Source organism: Osmerus mordax, chromosome 3, assembly GCF_038355195.1.
Source record: "Osmerus mordax isolate fOsmMor3 chromosome 3, fOsmMor3.pri, whole genome shotgun sequence".
In the NCBI taxonomy this organism is placed as follows: domain Eukaryota; kingdom Metazoa; phylum Chordata; class Actinopteri; order Osmeriformes; family Osmeridae; genus Osmerus; species Osmerus mordax.
Window position 1 is genome coordinate 19,912,483 of NC_090052.1, and position 27,342 is coordinate 19,939,824.

The window sequence follows — 27,342 nt, forward strand, 5'->3', positions numbered from 1 at the left end:
TCTTCAGGCGCACGGGCAGAATCCAGCCTGGTTTGGGTCTGGAACATTATTGAGTGAACACTCTGCATAAATGATCTGCTTCATTATATCAGCACACTTAATCAATGGTCATTATTAAGTGTTGCTAAAAGCCACTTTATGCCATTTAATAATTCACATAAGTTTAATTAGCCACATGGCTAGAGGCTAATTCCTGTTTTACGTCATTAAGTTAGATATTCATTAGTGATATAGCTCCATCAGCGTGAGAGAGAAAGAGCGAGTGTGTGTGCGTGTCTGTGTCTGTCTCTCTCTTTCAATCACTTTCTTGTGTACTGCACTTTTCTATCAGCCGCAAATAAAATGGTCTCCTCGGAAATGTATCAGAGTAAACAACAGTGCTGTTAGTGGTGTTAGTTTGAAGTCAGTTTCATTGTTGCACCTGTTAGCCAAGATACAGTTACTCTGTGATCTGACTAAATACTGAATGTTCCTTGAATCTGACCACTGAAATACTGTACAACTATACACTTCTGATACATGATCCTCCTTGGGTACATATCACTCTCATTGTGGAAATATACTGTCTGTAAACGATGACAATCCTAATCAGGCGAGCGTTCTTCTTTGCTGTGAGTGCTAGTCGGCTAACTGGTTGTACAGCGGCAGGAAACAGTTCTCGATCACTCCTCATCTCCTCACACACACAGCCACAGACACACACAGAGACGACAATATTGAATGAGCAAACAATGAGGCTACATGAGGCTGACATCTTAAATGATTCTGTGTGTCGACCCAGTGTTGCTGGATCATCTCATGTTGATTTCAGCAGAACAGCATGGACAATGGGGAGCAGCGTTATATTTGTTGATTGAAATCAGGATGTGAAGTTTATTTGAGAAAATATGACAAAAACATGAACTACTCTGCCTTTAATGCCGACCACCAAAGTACTTTTATCATGCGCTTCTAATCCTTGAACCTCTTCTAAATGGATAAGTGAAACAGACAAATGTAAAATCAGTCTGCCTGTGCCCTCACAGTGACCTGGAGAAGTCTGTGGAGGAGATCCAGAAGGATTCATCTGTCAACCACAAGCTGGTGACGGTGCAGGAGCTGGAGGAGAAGGCTTCTGTGCTGAGGAGACTGGGAGAGACTCTCACTGAGCTGAAGAGTGAGTCACTCACACACACACTCACACACACACATACACACACACACTCACATCTTCACACACACACACACACACACACACACACACACACACACACGTCTACACGCACATTCTCACACATGCACACCTCTACACGCACACACATCTTCACACCCACACTCTGATAGACACTTTTGAATCACTAATCAGTGACTCAGGCTGTGATTACGTGTCTGTCAGTCGCAGATAGTCAGTGGAGCACTGCATCACTCTCAGCCTAGTAGCTATGACACTCTTCAGACTGATTGAATCTAGTTTGGAATGATGTTTCGCACTTTGGCAAAACAATTCCGGTGAGGACATCGCCTCTATCAATGTGGGTGATTTGAAAAACACGTTGACTGTGAAAGATGTGACATTTGGATGGAGTGGACAATGTTTAAAAAAGAAATTGGGAGGGAGGGAGGGGTTTTCCTGATTGTTGGTGATTGACGGTTCTGTTTGTCTGTGTGTCCTGCGCAGACCAGTTCCCCGGCCTGCAGAGTAAGATGCGTGTGGTGCTCCGCGTGGAGGTGGAGGCTGTCAAGTTCCTGAAGGAGGAGCCCCACAGACTGGACGCCCTGCTGAAACGCTGCAAGACCGTCACAGACACTCTAACCATGCGCAGGTACGGTGCACGCCAAGCACAAGCAGCGTGCGCCAAATCCCGACAGCCGCCCCGATGAACCCACATCTGATCGTCCTGTGTGTGTGTGTGTGTGTGTGCGTGTGTGTGCGTGGGTGTGTGCGTGCCTGTGTGTTCACCGACAGGCAAGTCAACGAGGGGGTGTGGAAGAAGCAGGACAACGTCTCCAGCCCGTTCTCCAAGCACAACGAAGACTTCCGCAAGAGCAACGACTTTGACCTGCCCACCAGCCCCCCTCTCGGCATCAACGACCTGGGGGTAGGAGGAGGGGTAGGGGGCCTCAGCAGCCTGTCCAACTGGAGCCCTCACTCCGGTCACAGCCACGGTAACCCCTCCAGCCACCACAGGGACCACCACCCGCCTGTCCCCCACAAGGGCAGAGCCCTGGAGGAGCTGGCGAACCGGGCTGCCTCAGACAAGGCCGTGTCTGTGGAGGTCCGACTGGTAGGGATCCTACTTTTGACCCTCCATCTTCATCTCATTGGCCTGTACGTGACGCCAGCCCATGCCTGAAGCATGTCTCTGAACACATCCACGTTCATCCTCCACCAGGCTGCGGAACGAGACTGGGAGGAGAAGCGGGCCAGTTTGACCCAGTACAGCGCTCAGGACATCAACCGGCTGCTGGAGGAGACCCAGGCAGAGCTGATGAAGGCCATCCCTGACCTGGACTTTGCTGCCAAGCAGATCAAGCCCTCCTCCAACACGCCCTCTCAGACGCCCCATGGCGGGACCCTGGAGCACAGGTCCATCAAGCCCCAGCACGCCAAGCTGTCCGGGAAGGAGCCCGGCTCCAGGCGTGGCTCTGGTAAGACCACACCCGACAGGCACGCTGAGAGAAAGCTTGGTAGATTTAGGTGTGGTGCGCTGCTGTGTTGGTTCTCCCGTGTTGATGTTCTGCTCCCTCACAGATGAGCTGACGGTGGGGCGCTATCGCACGGAGAAGCCCTCCAAGTCTCCTCCCCCGCCGCCACCCCGACGCAGCTTCCCATCATCCCCTGGGCTGACCACCCGCAGCGGAGAGACCCTCATCCCTGGGAAGAGTATAAAGGTGGGCAGAAGGAGATGGCCACACACACACAAACATTGCATACAGATAAACACACGTAGTTGGATCCTCTCTGTGCTCGGAGTGGACAAACACGCCTTCTAACTTGTTTTTGTGTGACGGAAGATGGAGTCCGAGGACGGCGAGGCCCAGAAGCCCCACGTGAAGCTGCGAAGGGCCGTGTCGGAGAACCCCCGCCCTGCATCCACCCCACCCAACCTGGCAACCGGGGACAAGGAGGAGACCGAGGAGGAGAGAATTGCTGCTGAACTGGAGGTACTGAATGGACACTGGTCACACCAGCAACAAATTGACAAAGAAATACCGTTTGTCAAGATCCTCAATATTACTCGAACATTGGATGAATACAGACACACACACACATACACACACAGGGCCACTGTGGGCCTCATTACCACTGACAGATTGGTGTTCAGGTCAGGCTAAGGCAGCCTGTACCATATGTCACCCAGGTCCCTGTCCTCCTCAGTGGGCGAGCGCAAAGATCCCACTGCTCAATCACACACTCCACCAGTCAGCCGTCACAGATCAGCCCAGCCTGGGCAGACGGACACCTACGGGCCACCAGGAAGTGTTTGGGAAGCTCCGCTCGGCCTATCACACACTTCGTTCTAGTGACTTCAGATGGACTTAGTGTTCCCCTATGATTTTAAGAGCCACCCTCCCGGCAGTTGAGTTCTTTGACGTCTCCATGGTTTGGAACACGGAGCATGGTGTGTAGTGCGTGCGTGTGCGCGTGTGAGCGTGTGGGTGAGCGTGTCCAGCTGTCAAACTCTACGTTGTGTGTGTCAGTTGTCCAGAGCTTCGCTGGACTGCTCTGTTCTCCGGTGGGAGCAGGGCGGATCAGGGCCCAGAGGAGGCCCTCTGGCACCAGACACTCAGGTAAAACACCCACCTTTACTCTCCTCAGACTGTAGGACCTGCTTCACAATCCACATGTTTTGTTTGTCTAATGCGTCCGTTCGGGAGCTGTCCAGGAGTTGCGTCATTGTTTGAAAGTGTTGACGTCTTGATTTGAACACCGGGCTTTCTACCTGTGTTGCAGGCACAGACTGTGGCCCTGCCTCGAACGGCCCTCTCTCCTGTCCCCCAGATTGTGCTGACTGAGTGCTCGTCAGTTCCAACCCCTGCCTCTGAGGGTTCTGTCAGAGACCAAACACAGGGCCCCTCCCCAGTGAGCCACACTCCAGGAGAGACTGGTCCCCACATGGTCTCCCAGACCCAGCCTTCCCAGGAGAGGGTTCCTGTGGGACAGCCCCGAAAGGCGGCCCCCCTCCGGGAGCTGAAGATCCAGGAATCCTTTGAGGAAGTCGGGGAGAAGAGAGAGGAGCTGTCCCTGGTGCTGACTGAGCTGGACGTGAGGGCCATGTCCCCTTCTGAAGCCCAGGGCCTTGGCAGGGTTGTGGGAGAGGCTCTGAGGACGCTGACTCTTCCATTAGAGGAAAGGAAGGCCGAGGAGAACCTGGATGTCAGCCTCAGTGAGAGTCCTATCCTGGTGCTCTTCAGGGAAGCGGTGACTGTCAGGGAGGCTTACAGTCAGCTCCACACTCTGCTGGAAACACCCAGGCCAGTGCCCAAACCCAGGGCAGGGTCTTGCCCCAGCGGCCTGAGCCGTGTCTCCAGCCCCCCTAACCCCAGACTCTGCCTCCCCCCCGACCAGCAGGAATCTCTGGGGGAGGCGTTGAGGAGAGGGATGGATACGGGAGGGAGGGCCCTAACTCTCAGCCCCAGCAGAGTAGCCGTGGAAACCCTAATAGACCAATCCCAGCAGAGCCCAGCAGCTGCTCCATTAAGGTCTAATGGGTCAGCAGGTACGGAGGCGGGCCTGGCCAGAGCAAGCCAGAGGGCCCGGGGAGAGGACATCCGCAGCAGCACCTACCGGAGGCTGGACAGCCTGGAGGAGACCATCAGGGAGCTGGAGATCACCCTGCTGGAGATCAGCGGCTACCCCAGCACCCAGCTCCTCCACCCCCAGAACCCCTCCTCAGACGCCCCGCAGGGAGAGGACTCCGCCCCAGGCCAGACCCCCAGCGCTCCAGCCTCAGAACATCGGAAGCCTCCCGTCCCACCCAAGCCCTCTTCGTTCGCTCCCGCCACAGCCAAGGTCCAGAACCTTCTCCTCTGTTTGGAAGCATGGAGTCTCTTGGACGGCACGTGCGCTCTCTTTCCCTCTCTCTTCCCCCCTTCTCTGGGCTTCCTCGTGGGATATTACTTCCAGCTGCACCCTTATCTCTAACAATCTTGTGTGCTCCTTTATAACTCGGCAACTGATTACGTTCTATTAAATTCATTCGAAAACCACGTTGAGTTTGAAAGGAGCACCCCTCCGCCCCGCCTCCTCCTCTTTGCTGTGATTAATGATCGGTCCGCTGTCTTGCTAGGAAGGGCTGCTTTAACTGTTTTCTTATTGATTTGACTTGCCATCTGCTGTTTCTACCCTGTAAACAAGGGCAGGTCCCTCCTCCGACAATAAACTATCATTTATCCTGTCGCTGTGTCTCTCTTTCTGCCTTCCCTTTGTTTTGTCTTCTCTGTGTGTCTCCATCTCGTCTCCGTTTTGTGTTCAGCGCCGCTCTCCCCTCTGAAATCAATTGCCCATCACTTGCATCATCAATTAGTATCGATTTTGCTCAGGTTCCGGAAAATATATCGATTCGGTTAATGTTTGGAGTCGGATTGTCCACGCTCTCATTATCTTTGGCAGGGTATTACATTATCATATTGCCAGATAAAATCCCAAGGCATGCTGGGAGAGAGAGGTTAATGCACCACCTTTGTTTAACATCTGAAATTGAAACATGATGGAACTTTGGCGATAATTCTTTGATTATAAACAGTGAACAGGGAGTAAGAATGAAAGCTGTGTGTGTTTGTGTGTGTGTATAAACTCCCTCTCAAGCCATGCTCAACAGTCATGCTGTCACTCCGTGTTTCCCCAGTAGCGAGGAGAGAGGAGAAGGCCTCCCTGGAGCCTGACATGAGATTGCAGTTTCTTCACACATAGTTTCATCAGCATGCCCACTGTAACCGCTCATGTCAGACTCTCATTACTCCAATGACTTCTGCACCCTAGAACGGACGTGGATTTGTACAGTAATAGTTTAAAAGGGAATTGAAAACGACCCGTACAGCAAAATGCATCCCTTAACCCAACTTACTGTTGAATCAAAATGTACAGCCCATGATCTATCTGGTTTATAAACCAAATGTGTGTCCCTGAACACAATTTCTCCTCATTTGAAGGTGTGGTGAGTAAAGGTAGGGTAGGAGGCCTTCAGCGCGACAATATTGGAGTTAGAAGCTCAGGGGGAAAAGCTCATTGTGACTGAGCCCCTGGTTGACCTGTGCTTCTGGACTGAATTTCAATTTCCCATCTCTAAATCCTCCTGTTTGTCTTGCTGTGGCCCCGTTCTGTCGCTAGGAAACGGGGATTGGTGGGGTGTGCGTGTTACAGTTATATCAGCTGTAAGCCCTGTTCTTCTTTCCCTTCAGCAGCCGAGAGACACTGGCCTGCTTTGCTACAGCCATGGGTCCCACTGAGACAATCTCTGTTTAAATAGATAAACTCTGAAACGTAAATCGGACTCGCTTCTCAATCTGCTCCCTCCCCTCCCCTTGTCTCTTTTCATCTCGCCCTCCCTCGTGCCCCGTTTGTCCACCGCCCTCCTCTCCTCTCCCCCACCCCCTCCTGCAGGCAGGGAACGGCTCCTCTGGTGTGGGTAAAGTCCTCCACTCCTCGGCTGCCTCCAGGCTAAAGCACCTGCAGCAGAACAGCACAGAGAAGACCAAGAGTGGCAAGAGAGAAGACTTCCTCAAGAGTCAGGCCCAGCAGCAGGTACAGTCTCCACACCCTCCTCCTCATCACCCACCTACCCCAAACCTAGGCCCTCAATGCTCCAACCTTTCACCTCTCACACCCCCACGACGACACCCTCTGCCTCGGACCAGCCCAGAAACAGACAGACAGGCAGGTCGAACCGAGGAAACCCACAGATTTGGCGCTGTCCTCTGTGTCGTCTCCCCGGTGAGCCATCTGGTCTGAGCTGTTGTCTCTTCTGAGTGAAGGTGGGCCAAAGTGGCGTGCCGTGGTGTTTTACATTTACATTTAGTCATTTAGCAGACGCTCTTATCCAGAGCGACTTACAGTAACTACAGGGACATTCCCCCGAGGCAAGTAGGGTGAAGTGCCTTGCCCAAGGACACAACGTCATTTGACAGAGCCGGGGATTGAACCAGCAACCTTCTGACTACTAGCCCGATTCCCTAACCGCTCAGCCACCTGACTCCTCTAGGCTTTAGAGCGGAGCCTGAAGGAGAAGAGGCTGGGGGTCATGTCAGGAATCCCAGACCAGTCACAAGAGGGAAATGAAAGCGCTGAGGCGTGTCGCTCCTGAGCCCAGCCCGAGAGACATGTCTCCTCTCTAGCGAGAGCGCGAGTCGAGGCAGTGGAAAAAGCTCCAACGTCAATGTTATTAAAGAAAAGCTGGAGCACTGAAGTGCCTCTAAACCCACTGCACTCCACCCTGAAGAGCTTGACAGGAATTTTAGAGAGAGAGAGAGACAGGCCAGAGCATGGAGGGATGGAGGCGGGAGAATGTAAGAGGGAGGGAGAGTGGTGAAGCCACGGAGGAATCTCTTCAGCGGGCCGTGTCTCAGTCTAGGCTGTGGCTAATCAGCGCACAGCAGTATCAAACCAATCACCGGTTATCCAATATAAGGAGGTCAGCAGCAGCAGCAGCAGTCGCCCCCCTCTCTCTCTCTCTGTCTCTATGTCTCTCTGTCTCTCTCTCTCTCACTCACTCAGCTCCTCTCTTCCTACTCAGTCTCCTTCTTCCTCAATCCTTCCCCTTCTTCAATTCCTGTCTCTCTCCCCCTTCTCCCTGCGTCTCTCCCCCTTCTCCCTATATCTCTGTCTTGTATTCTATCACCTCTCACCCTTTCTTTCCACCCCCCTCCTCCCTTGGTCCAAGAGCTGTCATGGAGGAGTGGGTCTGTCTCGCTTGCCTACTGGGAGGAAAATTAATCCCATTATTTCGGTATAAGGACAATTGCTCTCAGCGTGCGTGCTTTGTCCGCCAATTGTTGTCAAAAGTCACAGTGAAAGGAGGCTGTGTGTTTGTGAAAACATTATCCCCTCGTCAAAAGGATGGAAGGCAGTCAAAACAAATCCTCTCTCAGCATGGGCACCGGGCCATCCATTATGTTACCATTGAGCCTCGGACGCTGTCAACAATAACCAGAACCAAAAGACTAAAGCCACTAAGGACACTTCTGAATGGAAATAAAACTCTCCAACAGAAAGAGCCATTCTTGTCAACTCTGCCAAAAGTAGTGGTAGTATAAACAAGATTTGGTACTGATAGTATAAGACTGTGTCAGATGTGGCTCCATGTTGGCCCCTAATTGCTAATGCTAATTGCTTTCCAAAGAATCCAGAGATGACCCCTGACCTCTGACCCTGTATCTGGCATCTGTGTTACTATCCACCCTTTTTGTTTTCTCCAGTCTTTGAATTCCTCAGCCTCAATCCTCCATGGAGGATTGAGGCATGAAGACAGCACATCTTTGTTGCGTCCGTGTTGGTGTGATCCAGCCTGTGGGAGTATTATCTCTGGTTGCGCCGGGTGTGTGGGTGTGAGGCGAGCCAAGGCAGCTGACCAACCTGTGCTCCCATGGCCTCGTTGTTAGGAAGCGTTACCGGAAGGCGTCATCCAATTCCAGCCATGAGGATCCTTCAAATCACTGGGCTGGATAGGAACAGACAGTTCAAAGCCACTATTGCACTGCCGTTTGCTTTTGGCACGGATCAAGGGAGGCATGACAATGTGAATCCCTTTCATATCGCAGAAACACTATTTCCATTTCCCATTTTCAGCCTGTTATATCTTGTGGCTTTAAAGCAGCACATTTAAGGTTGGGGGAGAGCTGTGTATGTGGGGTGGGGGGTGGGGGGGGGGGGGGGGAGTTAAAGGCTCTTGGGTAGTGCTTCCTTTTTTTGGGTTGGTCAGCCAGATTTAAGGTTCCAAGGATGAAGGGAGGCTGTTTTGCTGCACTAACAGACCGGAATAAATGTGTCGGCCAGGCTTGAGAGGGCTTCCTGAGGCAGAAGGAACAGCTCCCCTCCCTGGAGAAACAACTACAGGCACCAGAGCACCGGCAGCCTTCTAGCAACACAAACCCACAAATCAGGCCAAGCCAGGCCACACCAGACCAACACGCACCTGCTCTCCAATCACACAGCACAAAACCCACAATCCCTTCACAAATGCCCTCCGCCGAAAAACTTTCCAGCCCCAGAAAGTTCTCTCATGCACCGTGTCCTCCTTTTGTAACTCTTGATGAATTGCTTGAAAGATACTCTCTATTCCTGGTTGAATTTCCCTTCAGGAGTTTTTTCCTGTCCAGGCCCAATCACGGTGCCCGTACGGAATAGAGGGAGGAGGGGTACATCCCAGCTGTGCCTGGTCTCCCCTCCTCATCACCCGCACACACGCTCCAACACAGAGACAGGTGTCACCAGCCAATGACTCTGATGTAGGGATGATCACAGGGGTACACAGTCCTCGCACACGCTCAGTCTGCCAGTGGGGCTCTGAAGCGTATGGCTCTGCCCGCCTCCTGCCCGGGCCGTGTCACTTCCTGTGCCACCTGCCTGTAGTCCTCCGTAAATGAAAGGGAGGAAAGTGACAGGAAATATACTTTGTACATTCTCATGACGCTGGGACGGCGCCATCTAACGGTTTGCTCCAGCATCACACCTTGTGTGGTATTTGATGCCGTTCATTGGAATGTTTTGGCATTTTTTAATGACTTCAATGTTCATTAAAAGAACTGCCGAAACAGAATGGACCCCAGCATTATATTTCAGCTTGTGCCTCATTTTCACTCGTAACTGTGTGACTACCATGTTGCAAACGTTGCTGTAGATGTGCTCATGCTGTGTAGATGGCACTCTTGACTAGCATCGCACACTAACCTGATTAACGGTCTCCTGTGTTTGTCTCTTGTCCTCATCTCACCCCTCCCTCACCCCCACGTCTCGTCTCCTCACCCTCACCCGCCTGTGTCTCCCCCCCCCCCCACACCTGTTCCTGGGGTGCCACCTCACCGGTCCCTGTCACCCTGCGCCACCTGACTTGCCCCTCCACCTGCGCCCGTGACCCTGCAGCAGTGAGAGACCTGCCCATGCCTTCAGCCTCCTTCTCCTCAGCACCATCTGACTACAGACCTGCACCCCCCCCCTTTCACCCTCTACTCCCTGAGTACCCCCCCCCCTCTCCCCTTACTGAACCCCCACCAAATATCCCTCTTCAAGACTCTCTGTGTCTTACAGAAATTCATGTTGCAAAATTTCTGCTTCTTTGCTATGTGTGTGTGTGCGTGTGTGTTTGGGATGCGACAGTGTTGTAGGGTCCTCAGCCCACCACGACAGTAGAGACTCTAAGACTATACTCTATTTAATTTCTCTTCTTTTTTTTTTTTCCAATATGCTCCATTTTGCTCCAATATGCTCCATTTCTCCATGATCCTCCCGCTCCTTCTCCCCTCCCTGCCCTTGCCCCCTGCCTGTCCATGGCCCTTCCCTTAGGCCTGGCGAAGCGACAGTGGCTATGGCAGTGTGGAGCCTCTCTTGTCTAACACCAGGGCTGCCAGTTTCTCTGGCCGCCTGCCCTCCAACTCGGCAGTGTTTGCCCCGGGCCTGAGGAAGTATCCCCAGGAGGGGGCGCTATCCTCCCTGACGGCCTCCTCCAACCAGGCCAAGGCCCTGCTGGCCAGCCTGTCAGCCTCCAGCCTGTCAGCCTCCGGCCTGAGTGCCGAGGCCCTGCTCCTCTCCTCCACCTTCCGACACCACCGCCTCCTCCGTGAGAACCGCACCTCCTCCACCCCGCTGCCCCTGCCCAACGGGCGCCCCTCCTCGTCGTCCACGGCCACCTCCTCCACCTCCTCCACCTCCCCCACCTCCCCCACCCTGTCCTTGTCCCCCTCCTCCCCCACCCCCCTGACCTCCCTCAGCCTCTCCTCCCTGGGCCTGAAGAGTGGCGGCCGCGGCCTGCAGTGCTCCAGCGGCATCACCAGCTACAAGGAGCGCAGCAGCAAGACACTGCCCAAGAACCTGTCCCCCAGCGGCTCCCAGTGAGGAGGAGGAGGAGGGCGGAGGGGGTGGCAGAAGAGGAACACACTCAAGGCAACCCCCAAGCCTCAGGAGGGAAGGCCACAACAAGCACACTGGGTTCTACACCCTTGCAGCAAAGCTAGTCTCGCTGGGCTTTCCTTTTCAACTTAGTATGTCTCAGCAGCTTGTAGTTTCGCTTCAGCGACCAGATTGGACAGATCTCCTGTGCTGTAACAGGAAGGGAGAAGACGTCACGGCTCAGTTCACTCCGCTCCTGGTCTGTTCTGTGGTTCCTCCGAGCCTCGCCCACACAGGGAGTGTACTGCCAGTTCCCCAAGTGGGTAGCTCGCAGATGGACCTCCACCCCCTCCAACAGCCTGTTTTTGGGGGAGAGAGAGAGAGACTGTGCTGGTCCAATGCAACCCCCAGCCCATCCTACCATTTGCCAAATCCCACTCGATGGAATGTTTGTGGAGTAAATGTAATAACTTGACTGTGACTAATGTTTTAGATACAGAGTAGAGCTGCAATAATCAACAGTACAGTAGTCATGTGTAAGAGTACCAACACTGTCGTGTATGTGTCACCTGGGCTGAATGTGAAGCTGTTAAGAAACGAAACAACACGGTGGTTTCTCTTCTAGGGCGGTTTCTACACGTTTCTCCGTCTCCAGGTCTCTGGCACCTCCCCTACGTGAAACTCTAAACTGGTGCTATTATCGTCTCTGTTTGTAGACACTGTGTGAAGGGTTTACATGGTTGAAACAGCCCTTGTTCCCTGCCCCGTAAATTCCTCATCTTATTGCAGCTTCTCTTTCCTCCGTCTTACTGTCTTTTCAATGTGACATTTTTCTACATGTCCGGTTCCCATCTCACCCGGTCGATCTATGGTCCTAACTGTTAGCACAATGGCAATGGAAGACTGGTCTTATGGAATACAGTCAACACAAACAAGACCAGAGAGATGATTTTAACAAACACTCCACGTCTGTACATAAATAAGTCTCTAATTTCCTTTTGATGAGTGTTTGGCTATATCAATATTCTCAATATTATAGGCACAGTGTTATGATAACACAAGATATATTTGTTAGATACTGCTTTTAGAGGCACCATACTGTATGTAAAAAAAAAAAGAACTAGAAACTCTAGAAGATGGCTCATTAAAGAATGTAGAATGAGTAAACATGTTTAGTGAATGAACTGTGAATATGACAATCAGGATGTATCCTCAGATTATGTTATGTCCTACCATAACCTCTGCACGATGATTGGAGTCACAAAAACAACACGCACACACGACACAAACGCTCGCATCAGTGCACAGTCTCTCACATACGGCAGCTGGACAACGTTTTGTAAAGTCTGGTTTTAGATTGCTTTTAGCTTTGTCCTGACTGGAGAACACACAGCACTCTGTCTGGTACGTGTGGGATTAGAATGGAATAGCACAGGGACCAACATTAAAAGGCACAATAGAATAGGCACAATATCCTTCACAAATAGGGACCATGTTAATTGTGAGGAAAATCAACACAAAAGATGTAATTAATAATATAGCACATATTGTATCTTACGATAAAGAAAGAGTTTCTGTTATGTCGTTATTGTCGAAGATGAAACTGCTTTCACCTATGCCCAGTCTCAATTGTTAGAGTAGAAGAACGGGCTAAGTGCTTACTGGTGTTATATGGATAATGCACTTGCTGGAATGTCAGTCTGCTTGCTAATAATCTCCCAGCAGTAACTATTGTGAAGCTCTCACTGTCTCTTCAGTGACGTGTTAGAAAGGATGCCGGAAGTCACAGACGAGAAACCAGAGACATAGTGAATCTACAGTTGCTCGTCAGATGAGTGTGCGAAATCGATTCGTTGTGGCATTGAGAGGAAAACATCAGCTAATCCACTGGAGCTAATGTCAAGTGCAGGCAGCTTGAGCAGAGAAGATTGGTTTGGGATCCATTTCGTAAGTTTTTCAAAATATAATCCACTGACTATCCAAGGATAAAATAGTTGAATGATGACAGAACATGGTTTTCAGCAGGTAGGAGCTTTTGAAGTAAGTCAACATGTTCACTCCTTGTCTTACAGTGCGTTGTTCGTAGAGGGACGTGGGCTGATCGCGTACCTTCTGCTAGGCCTCTGTGGTGACAGTGTGGGTCTTTATTACAAATGTGAAACAGCGTCGATCCTGCCATTTCTCAGAGGCCATGCCACAGTATGTGCTGCTGGATGGATTTTCTTGGACCTCCTGAAATGTTGTTGCTGTCAGAGCCACCAAAGAGAATTGTTCTTGTCTGACGGCGTGTGTGACTTGTCACTTTGTGTGTGTGTGTGTGTGTGTGTGCAATGGTGGAGTTGGGGATGAGGCAGGTTTCGTGTGACTACGGCACTAATCACATCAGCAGCTATGACAGAATATCACTTTGGATCAGAAGGAACGGATAGGGCACAAATTGGCTGGATTGTGGAAATAGAAACAGAGACTTAGAGAGGCCTGACTGGCAGGTTGTGTTGGACTGCAGTCGAGACGTTGCAATACGCACACATCCTGGGCTCTGACAGCCAGCGCGGGCAGTAGCTCACGTTCCTGAGGCCCTGAAGCCTCAACACTGGCTGGACTCAAGCTATGCTCGGCTTAAGCTTGTTTGTTTTTATATCAAATGAAGCCAAATGAAAGACATTTGCTTACTCATGCTGCTCCACATTGCAATCCATAACCCCCAGCATTAGATGTGAGTCTGGCCAGCCATAGGGAAGAGGGTTGTCATGCTTCTCTGCTTTTCCCCCTGCAAGGTCTGATGAAAGCCCCAGACCAGGGGGGTCGAGGTCGGTCTGGAGATGCTGATGAGAAGTTGTGTTTGGAGGGGATGTGGAAAACACTGGCAATCGGAAAAATAATTCAAGCAAACTTGAAACAAGAAGTAAAATAATTATACATATATAAATATATCTTCGGTAAGATGTTTGTGTATGATATTACTATAATTGTGAAGAAAAGTGTGATATATATAGGCCTAGATTTAATGATTATATGAAATTGTAAATGTAAAATTTAGGTCATCATCTCTTTGGTTTTTATATGGGTAACCATTTTGTACAGCTTTTCATTTTTAGAGAAGTACTGGATATCACATCAGCAGATTATTTATTCATAAACAAAACATTTTTATATTGGTTTGAAAATATGTATCTATATAGATGACAGCCTATGTAATTATACACTGGTGCTCATTTTCAATTCTGAGATATTTTTATTGGTACTTTTATTGAATTTGCTTTGAAGAGTTGTGTGAGCTTGAATTGTGCTTTGTTGTCTGTTGTTGGCCTCTTGGCCAGTGTTACTGTTCAGGTGTGAGGAAAAGGTTCAGCTCCTTGGCCTCAGCACTCCGAGGTGTCCAGGTGAAGGAAGCTGCTCCTAGACCTGTTCATCAGTGCTCATCTTTAGAGAGCACACAGTTTGGTTTTGTCGCTTCACAATGCACAGTTAATTCTCTTCTTTTTCTCTCTTCATCCTAGCGTTTTAGGAAATTCATCTCATGTCAGTGCTGTTACTAATCGGGGAGGTGAGGGAGAAAGATAGAGACAGACAGACACAGAGATAGATACAGAAATAGGCAGCATACAGGGTGAACACTGAATTTAAGCGATAAGTAACCTTGGTTTACTTGTTGTAATCTGAGCTCGGCTGAGGTGATTTACTGAGTTTGGTTTAAATGCTCGACTGTGAAAAGGCTGTAGGAAAGGACTAGCATGATAGAGTACCCTCAAGTAGGCATGGTGATTCTAGACACGTCTAACCTACCATCCTGCATCCCTGGGGTTAGTTTCTTATTAACATTGTCTGTTGGGAAACACAATCCTTTTTCTACACTGAAAGAGACTATGTTTTGACCTATGTTCTGTAGTGTGTATATGAGATTTTTACTTGGATGTGTGGATGTTCTGGTGTAATCTTGGCATCAAAAAAGAAAAACGAATCAACTTGTAAATAGGCCGAGTCATTCCTATAGAGTTCAACAATATGTTATGTCCAAAAAAATGTTTTAGGGGATAAAAAGACGATGGCAACAAAGGTATATTTAAAAACAATGCATGTATAGTCTCAAGCAATCGCACGGTGCAGTTGAAAAAAATTATTGTCTATGTTTTCCTAAAAAAAACGAGTGAAAGAAAGAGAGAAAAGTTTAGAGAAAAGATGCATCACAAGGTTTACAACCGTAGAGAATATGAGTTTTTTGTCGGTATATCTGTGACAAGGGCATGTTCAGTCTTACTGTGATCTGTAAAGTGAAGATGGTTGTGGTGACGATGATGATAATGGCAAGGGGTGATTGGTGTTTTGAGAATGATCCAGAATGCTTGACCGCACTGCACCTTCACCAGAAAACCGAACAATACTGGTGCACTCTTTCCACAGAGTGATTCTCCCATTTGTAGAGAAGTGTTATATACAGAATGAACAATGCAGAAAATAGATTATATATATAAAGACATATAAATATATATAAATATAAAGGCCTACTGATACTGGAGATACTAAATTATTAGTGTGGATGCCATGATATTCTGTGAGAAATGTGCTTTTTTTTCTTGTGAGAAGACTGGCAGTATATCTGCCTCCTTTGTATATACTTGCTGTGGTTGTGTGTCTAATAAAGTGCAGCTCTCTTGTACAATTGTGATGCCTGGGCCTTCACTGTTACTACACTTTACCTTTTATAGTGGGAAATGAGGTATCGGTATCAAGGACAGTACTAAGGGCGTAACGTTTAATAACCATGAACTTGTGGACATGCAACCAAAATAAAATCTTCTTTCATTGATGTAATTAATAATATTTTAGTAAAGCAACAATCCAAAACGGAACATATTTTTTAAATACAAAACAGTACACGTATTTAGAAAGACAAATAGAATCAGTAATGTTATGTTACATATACTAAGGTATTAGCATAGCAAGGCATTTCTATTTACAACTAAAATCCAGGCAGGCTTTTCAATGTGTTACAGAGGGAACAAGGCTAAATCCCTATTGTTATTCAAATGTGATTTGATATATCGTATGTACATAACTGTGTTTGTGTTGCGTGTGCTCGTTCGTTGATGTGATTGAGTGAGTAATTGCAGGTGCGATCCAGTCGCCTGAGTCTGGGAGAAGGTGCGCCTCAGGTGTCTTGCCGATGGGCTGGCCTTCGTCCATCGGTCCGTCTGAACGGTTGATTCCTCAGGTCTGGGACACACAAAGCACACACGGTACTCATTATAGGGATCTACTCCTTCTCCCTACAGATATAGAGTGCCTCTCACCAGGGGCTAGAGTTTCTCTCTTTACATATCTAGAGTACCTCTCACCAGGGATTGGAGTTTGTCTCTTTACATATCTAGAGTACCTGTCACCGGGGACTAGAGTTTCTCTCTTTACACATCTAGAGTACCTCTCACCAGGGATTGGAGTTTGTCTCTTTACATATCTAGAGTACCTGTCACCGGGGACTAGAGTTTCTCTCTTTACACATCTAGAGTACCTCTCACCAGGGATTGGAGTTTGTCTCTTTACATATCTAGAGTACCTGTCACCAGGGGCTAGAGGTTCTCTCTTTACATATCTAGAGTACCTGTCACTCCAGTGGGTCCAGCATAGCTACCTGTTATGATGTCCTCCAGGGCTCCATCCTTCCCCTCTCGTACCTGCGGCTTCACCTGCCTCTTCTTCAGCTCCGCCAGGAAGTCCATCTGGGGCGCCATGGGGGATTGCTGGGTGTCACATGGCACAGCCAGTTGGGATAGGGGTTCAGGGCAGGGAGCGTTAGAGGCGTGTGAAGGGTTTCTCGGGGGCGTCCCTTACCTTTTGTGGCGATGCTTTGCTAGGGGGGGGAGAGACGGGACCTTCCTCGCTGCTCTTACTCGCCGCCTTCTTCCTCTGCTCATTGTCCTTCTCCGCTTGCTGTTTAAACACACACACACGATCAAACACCCAGCCACACACATACACACATATACATAGACGAGTAAGTGCACACACACACACACACACACACACCAGTTATGAACATACAGCTATAGAGCTATAAAGATATGTACAGGCGCAGATCAAATATGCTGTAACTTAACCGAGGCAGGATTTTACCTTGTAGGCCTTTATGAAGCGGACAAAGACAGGGAAGAACATGGCAGGCTGAGTGGTCTTGGGGTTCTCTCCAAAGTACTCCACCACAGAGCCGTACGCCTCCTAGTGGCAGCCAGAGGAGGCCCACAGGGGAGAGAAACTGAAGCGTCAGAAACAGAGCGGCTGTGACACATCTGTATAGCGCGAAACGGCAAAAGTGTGGAATTACGACAATCATTTCGGAATCAGTCGTCGTTTAAATTAGAACCTGTGCTGTCTTGCTGTCTTTGAGTAAAGCATCCATGAGCTCATTGTTGGCCTTGAGGAAGCCCTTCAGTACAGTGTTGTCGTCTTGGACAAGGAACTCCTTCTTTGTCACCTCCATCCCTCTCTCCAGGTTACGGATGTCCTGTAAAATGCTATCCAGAGACACTGGGACAAAAAACCACACAAGGACACCTAATGAGGCTCACTTACTTTAAAATGTCCCCCCAACTGTATACCCTGTGTCTGTGTGTGTATAGTACGTGCGTGTGTGCGTATGTGTGCATGCATGCATGCATGTGTGTGTGTATACCTAGGCCAGCCTTGTCGACAAAGTGCAGCTCAGTGTGGAAGGAGATCAGTTCTGGGTATTTCTCTAGGACAATGTTGTTTATGAAGTGCAGCAGTGTTTGGGAGCGGTCGGTAGACTTGGTTTCCAACAGCTGAGAAAAAAAGCATCTTTAGAAAGAGAGCCAACCCAGATAAACAGTGAATAGATTCCTTTGACCAGAGGGAAAATGTTTCCCCTCAAATTTCCAAGGAGAGAGAGATACTTACAAGGTCCAGACTCTGCAGGCGAAATCCACAGGCAGCTCCTCTCTTGCTGCTGTTCATGTAGTTTCCGAAGGCTAAGATGATCTGGAGGAGAGAGGAGGAGAAGGCTGCATCACACACATGCAGTTCTAACATCTTTACTCCCCCAACTGAGTTGTCCTCCACTCACCTCTAACATTTTCTTCAGCTGCGTTGAAGACTTAAGGGACATGGAAGCAGAGATGATTGCGTTCAGTTGCTGTTGGAAAAAGAGAATTTTGTAAAAAAAAAAAAAAAAAAGGCTAAACCACAGTAGGAAATCAATTTAAGAAACGAGAGAGTCAACTACATTATGAACAGGAAACTACAAGGGATTTCAGTGAGAAGACGGACCGGCTGCAAGCGTTTGACTGTCTCTGGGAAGTTGCCCATGAATGTGAGGGTGCTGATTCGCTGGCTGAGGCGAGGGATCTTGCCAAAGCGAATCATGAAGCGGTCCTCCTCTGACAGCTCCTCCAGGGGCCGGCCCTCCTTCTCATAGTTCTGCAGTAGCTTGAGCTCATAGTCGGACGGCACAAAGCGCTCCAACAGCTCCAGGAAGTCCAACGCCAGCGCCTGCTCGTCATACCTGACGAGAGAGACGGTAAGAGTGATAAATAAAGAGAGAGAGAGAGAGAAAGGAGAGTGACCAAGAGAGAATGAAAGTCAGAGAGAGCAACATAGAGAGAGACCATAAGAAGAGAGAGATGTTTGTGAATAAAGGTGGGAAAATCACAGAGAAGTGGATGCTAGAGAAAAACACCGCATAACACGAATGGAGGATTTTAAATCATAAACTGACAGAGATCCCAGCGGTACTGTAGCTAGCATCGAGTTTTACGGCGGTCCGTACGTTTCTATAGCGATGCAGATGTCCTGGGGGCTGAGGCCGCCCTTTCTCAGCGTGATGGCCAGGTTCTTGGCCTTGTTGGAATCCATCAGGGACACTTTAGTGGGAGCCTTCTGGGCCACCTTCACCTTGAGCGTGGACAGGTCTGCCGGAGGGCCCTGGGCCTTGGTCTTAAACTGCTCCTCGAACATGTCCATGTTCAGCTCCTGAACATTGCAAATCAGAACAGTCAGGAGAGCGCCGAGATGGATAGCGGAGATAGAGAAAGGAAACATAGATCAAGATGTACTAGACAGGGAATCCTGGTGTTTACTGTAAACATGAATAGTTAGGGTGATGGTAAATGAGGGTGAGAGAGGACAGGCTTCATACCATCGGACCCTGTATGGAGACCGTGCCTTACCCCTAACACCTGCTCGTCGTTCAGCTCGTTGAAGACGGTGCCTGAAACCTGGTTGGGCTTTAGGGCCTGCCAGTTGAGCAGAGGCATCCGGAACTTGGTCTGTATGGGCTTCCTGCTCTTAACTGCTCAGAGACAAGAACAGAGAAGAGGTCAACTCACCACATCTTCGAGCAGAGGACACATTAAGAGGTGGTAGACAGAGAGAGAGAGAGAGAGAGAGAGAGAGAGAGAGAGAGAGAGAGAGAGAGAGAGAGAGAGAGACACAGAGACACAGAGACACAGAGACACAGAGACACAGAGACACAGAGACACAGAAAGACAGAGAGAGTGTTACGACCCCTGTCATTGTGTGCCGCTGTGTGTTCTGTCGTACGTTCTCTCCCCATCTTTTTGTCCCCTCCCCGCTACCTTCTCCCCTCACAGGCAGAGAGAGAGAGTGTGAGAGACGCATTGAGCTTACCTGCCGGGGCAGCGGATGGCGCTCCAGGGGGAGGTGGGGGGCCACCGCCAGGAGGAGGAGGAGGTGGAGGAGGTCCACAACCAGGTGGAGGAGGGGTTGGAGGAGGCCCACAACCAGGTGGAGGAGGCGGAGGAGGAGGCGGAGGAGGAGGGGCGCCACCGGCGCCTGGAGGGGGAGGGGGGGGGGGGAGGCGGTGGAGGGGCACCCCCGGATCCTGAAGCAGGGGACGGTGGAGGAGGGGGAGGGGCGGTGGAGGAGTGGGTTGCGGAATCCGGAACATCTGATGCCGGCTGAGGCTCAGCGCCGGAGCTAGGAGCGGGTTGAAGGGCAGGGGTCGGGGCAGGGAGGTACTCCACCACGGTGACAGGCACCACCTGGATGTCCAGAGACCCAGCAGGAGTGCGTCCCAGGCGGATCAGACCCTGGTCCTGCAGCTCCTTCACCTTCTGTTCCAGCTCCGAGGAAGACTGGGTCAGGCGGTCCCGGTCCCTCTCCCGGTCGCGTTCCATCTCTCTCTCCCTCTCCCTCTGTTGCAGGGCACTGACCTGGGAACAGGATTCCCGCAGGCTCTCCTGAACACACACACACACATATACACGTACAAAATGTCACAAACATTCATTTCGTTCGACCCACACAATGCCTGAATCACATGTCCATCAACAGTACCTTGAGGATCTCTGTCTCCTTGGTGGCTTGCATGAGCTTGGTCTCCAGAGAAGATATCCTCTCTGTAGTCTCACCCTCGATCTCCTGGAGCCTGGAACTCAACTGAAGCACAGCACAAAAGCCCAACTCTGAGTTTCCAGTTTCGCCTCTGTGGTGGAAGGTCTTGGTGATCTGTGTCCCATCTCTTACCTGAGCATTGTGTTCCTGCACGTCTTCCACATGGTCCAGGACCCTGCCACGGTTCTCAGCATCCTCCAGCATTGCCCCCACGTCAAATATGTTATCTAGGTAGGCCTGAATCTGCACCTGCAGTTTCTCACTCTCTGTCAGCTTGAGAGACTAACATATACACACACACACACACGTGTTACATGATAGTCTAATGGGGATTTAGGATCGAGAGAGATCTGAACCGTGATCAGGGAATGGCGGAAGCTCACCTCCAGGTACTTGTCCAGGCCATGCTGAGTGAACTCGTACTGGAGGTGGACACGGAAGTTCATGTTCTCCACTGAATGGACCACGATGTTTATGAACTGCATGCAGGCCACCTGAAGAGAGACGCGGTCGCGTTCAAACAAGAGCGTCTCTCCGTTGTGTTTGTTCACGTGACCATAGCTGGTGATAGCGTGAAATGCTGCAGAATACTGTGCACTCACCATGAAGTCAATGTTGGAGTCGTCATTGCTGAAGTACTCTATGAGCTTCTCAAAGCGGTTCTTTTCACTGTTGACCTATGGGGGCGGTACTGGCAGTGAGATGGTGTCATAAACTGGCATACCCATTATGTCCACAAGTTGGGATTAATGATGATGAATTAGGCTATTCTTACTGCACATGTGAGTCAGTCGACTATCAATGTAAAAATATATTTGAAGAAGCCTTGAGTTGCGCACAGTCTGTAACTTCAGTGTGTGTGAGTTCTGAATGCGGGCTTTGGGTTTAGTCTGCAGCGGTGACTAAGGCGGAGAGTCATCCGTGGACTGAGTGGAGGGGTAGTGGGGTGACTAGTCCTCAAATAGCCCAGATGAGTGGGTGACTGAGTGGAGGGGTAGTGAGGTGACTAGTCCTCAAAAAGCCCAGACGGGTGGGTGAGAGTCAGCTAAGTGTGTACTCTACAGCGAGGACCCCTTCACCTCTTTGAAGTTGTCAAAAGCAGACAGGATGATGTCGTGGCCTCCTCTGACGAGACAGATGGCCGCCAACAACTCCAGCACCAGGGCTCTGGTCCTGCATAGAGGTAGGAGTTAGGGATCACACTCACGCACGCACTCACACAAACACATGCACACATACGCACACGTACACACACACACACACACACACACACTCTGATTGCCACTGTTGATCTTACCTGGGATTCTTATTGTTTAGACTCAGAGTAATCTCATTGACACAGTGTGGATGTGTCATCACCAGGTTAAAGCCAGACTGTAGGAAAATAGAGAAACTGTGACATCACAGCAGAGCATCAAACAGGAAACGAAAACCTGTGCGCTGGAAATAACCCCACTCCACTTCCTTGGGGTTCAATGATTGCGCAACGTATCAAAGACGCAGTTACGTAAAATATAGCTAGCTAGATCATCAAGGCTGTCCCACAGAAACAAACCGCTCACGGAACACTGCAGTGTGAGTATTCCTCTTTCCATCGTCAGACACAATGAGCTGGGGAGGGTGTGGTGGAGGGTGTCATGGAGGGTGTGGTGGAGGGTGTGGTGGAGGGTCTGGGCTTGTCAGTCTCAGTGTGGCACACTAGGATAGTTGTCATGCTGGTCTGACCTGGTAGTTCATGATGGCTCGTAGACACATGATGCAAACATGCACATCCTCCCTCTGGCTGGTCATACGAAACATTTTCTGAACCCTTCTACTGTTGGCCAGTGTGCTTATTCTGTGAGGACAGAATGAGATCACAAGGACATGGGAAACAAAGGAAATAGAAGATCATATGAATGACGTATTGTTTTATATAATATAGCAGGTAAATCAAAACCGTTTCAAATGACTGTTCAGCCACTCGGGAAAATGACTCGAAAGGAGGGGACTAGACCACCGGGCCGTGATCACACGTCACACCTCCCCCCACCCTGTTCCACGGACTGTCCCTGGGTCATGAACGGATCAGAACGCTGTGTCAGGAAGCCCTCACCTCACAGTCAGGGCCCGTGCTGCTCTGCTCATGCTGTGAGGGTGGGAGCTACTGGAACCCTTATTCAGGTCCTCCAAAGATCGCTCAGCAGGCTTCACTCTCTCTGTCAGCGTACCTCCATTCTCCACAGCTTCCATGTCAAGCCTGTGAAACACACACAGAACTGCATGGTCACAGGTGGTCACATGTGAGAGGACTGTGGTAAGGTAGGTGTCGCTACATGGACAGGCTACTCACGAGGCATCACAGTGAGAGTGGGACAGGTAGTCCACCAGAACATCCAAGCCCTTGTTCTCCTCGTTGAGGAACTCCTGAGCCCACCTACATGGAGAGGGAGTGAGAGAGAGTGAGAGAGAGTGTGAGAGAGAGAGAGAGAGAGAGAGAGAGAGAGAGAGAGAGAGAGAGAGAGAGAGAGAGAGAGAGAGAGAGAGTGTGAGAGAGAGAGAGAGAGAGAGAGAGAGAGAGAGAGAGAGAGAGAGAGAGAGAGAGAGAGAGAGAGAGAGAGAGAGAGAGAGACAGACAGACAGACAGACAGACAGAGAGACAGACAGACAGACAGACAGACAGACAGACAGACAGACAGACAGACAGACAGAGAGTTAGACTTTTGTCTTCAGGAGTCAGAGAGGAGGCCTCAGAGGATGAAGGGACAGTAGAGTAGTCCTGTTTTCTCTGTGGAGGCTACTCACCCGATGTGATTGGTCCTTAGGGAGATCTCCAGCTCTCTCAGGACCTGGGTGGACTCCTGGACCTTCTTCTTGTTCTAGACCGGGGGGGGGGGGGGGGAGTAACATTGTTACATTAAACGCTTCCACACCCTGTGGTTTTGTACGACTGGATGTTTTCATTTGTGTCAAATCTAGGTGAGAATGGTAACAGGTGAGAGGGGAGGGAGAGGAGGGGGCTTAAACGGTTTCCCCACCCTGCGAGCCAATCCGCCCTGGTCCTGGTAGACGCTTCGTATCTTCGTCAGGTAGGCAGAGGGAGGGTTCTTCACCTGGAAACGCTCCTGGTGGAACAGACCGGAGCAGGGCAGAAGAAGAGAGCGAGAGAACGACAGGATGTAAAAGATGGTGTGTGCGAGGGCGAGGGAGGATAAACATGGCCACAGCAGGTGTGTATAACACGCCGGCTTTGAACTGCCCGTTGCCACGGTAACCCCATTGCAACGCGCCGTGGCCGATGAACCCAGCAGTGCAGCAGAGCTGTCAGAGACAGTTACATCACTGCCTGACCTTCCTGCACTTTGCCATAATACAGTAACAGTTTGCCTTTGGCTTAAGGCTGTAAGCCCAGTACTTACTCTTCAGTTCAGTACTGTAATGGGACGTAGTTGATTTCAGACCTAGTGTGTGATGGAGTCTCAACTCATGTAAATAATGTGGGACGGGTAGGCCTCTTACCTGATCACAGACCAGCTCCCACTTCTTGTCATTGTCATAAAGACTCAACAGCTGCAGCTTGTCTGGAGGCAAGTTCATGTCACCCTGAAAGGGACGAGGTGCACAACACAAATGAGGTTTAGGAAATGGGACAGAGACCAAAATGTTTGTGGCATGTGACCTGCATTTGTGTACACTCATACAATCCAGAAAGCCTGTAGCAGGCATGACAGCCTCTCAGTGACTATGTTTTGACTTTTGGCCTGTCAGGCAGATATCCACCCTGCTCACTTATGCACACCATGCAAACTCCTTCCTGTTCGTGCTACACGTATAAATGTGAAGAGAAAACCGGAAAATGGTTTACTGGAGTAAACCAGTAAACCAAATGGAGTACAAAGATGACTCACTGTTTACTTGTTTGGATGGTAGCCAAGGGATACAATACTGTTCTCATTTAGTGCTACCTGAGCTGTACAGTTAGAGAGAGACATGGTGATGGACCAGTATAATGTTCCAAACAATACTATTATCACATCAAACTTCTATTGTTTAAATTGTAGTTGATTTTCTGCAGTAAGCAGAAAATATGTTGTTGTGTTAAATGTGGTCAATGAGGTTACATCCGAACGTTACACAGTTTGTCACTTTAGCTTTGTTTCGGTGGAGTCTTATGGGTGGGGTTTTGATATGCAGAATGTTCTGGAGAGAAGTTTGTGGTTTCCTCTTTACGAGTTGAAAATGCGGTTGAAGTGTGCTTTAACTGAACCGGGGGCATATGTTCAGCCCTTGGGGTGTGGCTAGAGAAGGTAACTGTTTTCGATGGGGGTTTTTTCTCACTAGCTCACTCAAGCATACTATGTATGCTGTATCAATGTGTGCACGCACTGCATCACATGACACTGTAGGCGCATTTCTCAATTTAGAAACGCAATTCAGAAACCAAGAGGAAGACTGTTTTTCGGTTTCAACTGTTGTTCCTGGTAGATTATTACACTTCTCAGTCCCTATACTTTGAAATGACACACGATCAACCAGCTCTTCCTGACGAAAAACCAGGTGTCACGATAAGATAAAGTGCATTTGAACACCAGAATAAGTTTCCTTTGGTAAAAGAAAAGTGAGGTCATACTGGCAGAGCAGGCTGCCTGGTACTGTTAGTCAGAAAACTACGCAGACTTCATATATTAGCCGTCAGTCATACACCTTTTATATAAATGTACTTAGTTTTTTCCTGTGTCATGCTAAATTCACAGACGTCAGTCATTTCGTATTTTCCAGTTATAAAACTGGTATAATGATTCTGTGAGTTAACTTTTTCATTCAACAAAAAATACTGTTCTAAAAAGCCATAATCTAGCTAGTTTACACCTCTACCTTTTCTATTTTGCATTTCACTTTACGAAATAGTCTCTATTGTAAATAGGACTGCTGAGTGCTCAAGTCATTCCATTCCATCTATTAAGAGTTTCCATTCAAATGTAGTCTTATCCCCCACCATGCATTATGTCCTATGTGAAAGTGTGGTGAAACATGTGTTTTCCTGCTCTCATGACAGAAGGGTTGCCCAATCCAGGATCATGTAATCATGGTTACTCTGTGCTTCCCCTTATCGATGGCTGTGCTGTTTCCTTAGGCTCAACAAAAGACTGAGTAGGGAGGTTTTTGAACAATTACCTCACACCGAAGAGAAATGCGAGCTTCTGAATGGAACCACAGCATTACATTACATTTAGTCATTTAGCAGACGCTCTTATCCAGAGAGACTTACAGTAAGTACAGGGACATTCTCCCCGAGGCAAGTAGGGTGAAGTGCCTTGCCCAAGGACACAACGTCATTTTTCACAGCCGGAATCGAACCGGCAACCTTCTGATTAATAGCCTGACTCCTTAACCGATCAGCCATCTGACCCCCCATACAGCATGGTGTATGTGTGTGTATGGTTTGTCATGGCAGTCGGAAGTATTTTAAACACGAGGTGTACGTAGGGCTTGTATGATATGTTAGTATTGTGTATACACAGTATATGTGTATTCACTCTCCTGTACTATGACTCACCAGCACCACATTGAAGCGTTCCTCTAGCTCCTCCTCTGAGGGCATGGGCAGTTTGGGGGCAGCAGGCTGCTTCCTCTGGAGGGTCGGGGATGGGGAGCTCAAACTTAATCCTGCCACAGACGTCCTGCAGGCCTCGGTCTGATCCATGCCCCCGGCTGCGTTCCCCATCACTAAATTCCACAGGTAATCCAGGAGGAACACACAAGAAGCTCACCAACCCCCCCAAAAATAAAAATAAAATACAATGTACTCCAAAACACAAGTGTCTACAAACCAAAAAAGATGATTCACACTGATATGATAGTCCATCCGCTATTTTCTGTCAACAATCAACCAAATCAAGTCCTTCAGATCCCACTGCAACAGTCTTGTACTTGAGACGAGGCCAGATGAAGAAGCATCTTTAGTCTCCTCTCAATGTCCTCCTTGACTCTGTGATTTTCATTACCGTTCACTTGTTACTTGTTGCTCCTGAAGAAAAGAGTCCGAACATGAAGATAATCTCTCTGATTCAGCACACTGTTCTTTACTATTTGCCGCCTTAGGTGTCCTTGCCTTAACTTCTGTGCAGGGGTGTGAGAGGAAGGAGAGGGGAGCTTGAAATGCACTCTCTGTTTAACAGACAAAACCACATACAGAAAAGCAGAAGAGTAACTTCCTGTGTGTGAGTTTGAAACAACAGCTAAGGGCGGAAAAGACAGAAGGGCAGAATATTCAGAGACTGGGATTACTCAAGTGGCCTGTTAAAAGTCGGGTGGCATTATGTATAAAAGGCAATGAGTAGAACACGTAGAACAGGTAGATGCTCATAGTGATACTTGAATGGTTAGCTAGATTAAAAAACAACAACATTTGTATAGACAGTTGAGAAAAGTCTATATTCACTATTAGTCTGTGTATAGCCCTCTGTGCAGGTTTGTGCTTGAGATGAGGCATTGACAAGACTATCTTTTAAAGCATCCAAGACTTGTATTTCTTGAGAAGGCAACGTCAACCAAATAGTTCTGCTAACGTTGTGAACAGTAATGGACGAGGCGCAGGCCACTGAGTGAAGCAACATAGACGCTCGGAGGTTGCTTTGCACTCAGCAACATTTTGGTTGGCCCCACCAAATCTCACTCCAAGTTTTTTTTGCAAAGTTGGCAGCCCTGTAAGGGTGTGTTGGAATATTCATGAAAGGCAAAAAGAACAGGTAAAACAGGTAAATCTACTGGTCACTACTTTATCTGTGGACAAGATGTCGCATAATAATCATGAAATGATTGAAAAAGTAAGGGCATAGGTAGTTGAAAATTATAGATGTCCATTTTTTCCATAGTCTGTGTACTGTGCAGTATTGTGCTTGAGATGAGGCAGACACAACTATCTTTAAAATACACAGGAGCGCCACACTGTGGAGACTAACCTCCTTGAATAGTTG

At 49.1% G+C, this 27,342-nt stretch overlaps 2 protein-coding genes across 2 annotated transcripts in view; one reads left to right on the forward strand and one right to left on the reverse strand.

Moving 5' to 3' along the window:
* srcin1a (SRC kinase signaling inhibitor 1a) overlaps nt 1-11,026 on the forward strand; it is a 30,263-nt gene extending 19,237 nt beyond the window's left edge. Inside the window, exons 12-22 of the mRNA XM_067232739.1 lie at nt 1,026-1,156; nt 1,658-1,802; nt 1,946-2,264; nt 2,373-2,628; nt 2,732-2,871; nt 2,995-3,144; nt 3,682-3,771; nt 3,983-4,993; nt 6,584-6,724; nt 7,060-7,073; nt 10,489-11,026. Of these exons, the coding sequence (XP_067088840.1) occupies nt 1,026-1,156; nt 1,658-1,802; nt 1,946-2,264; nt 2,373-2,628; nt 2,732-2,871; nt 2,995-3,144; nt 3,682-3,771; nt 3,983-4,993; nt 6,584-6,724; nt 7,060-7,073; nt 10,489-11,026 (2,935 nt within the window). The remainder of the gene's footprint in view (nt 1-1,025; nt 1,157-1,657; nt 1,803-1,945; nt 2,265-2,372; nt 2,629-2,731; nt 2,872-2,994; nt 3,145-3,681; nt 3,772-3,982; nt 4,994-6,583; nt 6,725-7,059; nt 7,074-10,488) is intronic.
* Nucleotides 11,027-15,758: 4,732 nt separating this feature from the next.
* fmnl1a (formin-like 1a) lies at nt 15,759-26,477 on the reverse strand. The gene is given in 26 exon segments (XM_067232399.1): nt 15,759-16,234; nt 16,650-16,758; nt 16,850-16,948; nt 17,132-17,233; nt 17,379-17,542; nt 17,688-17,817; nt 17,933-18,013; nt 18,099-18,167; nt 18,302-18,536; nt 18,801-19,003; nt 19,201-19,322; nt 19,661-19,847; nt 19,849-20,232; nt 20,330-20,431; nt 20,519-20,668; nt 20,770-20,880; nt 20,989-21,063; nt 21,466-21,559; nt 21,684-21,760; nt 22,112-22,223; nt 22,482-22,625; nt 22,719-22,802; nt 23,171-23,244; nt 23,404-23,490; nt 23,885-23,968; nt 25,923-26,477. Coding segments are annotated over 26 exon segments (3,312 nt in total). The 5' UTR covers nt 26,091-26,477; the 3' UTR covers nt 15,759-16,169.
* Between the last annotated feature and the right edge of the window lie 865 nt (nt 26,478-27,342).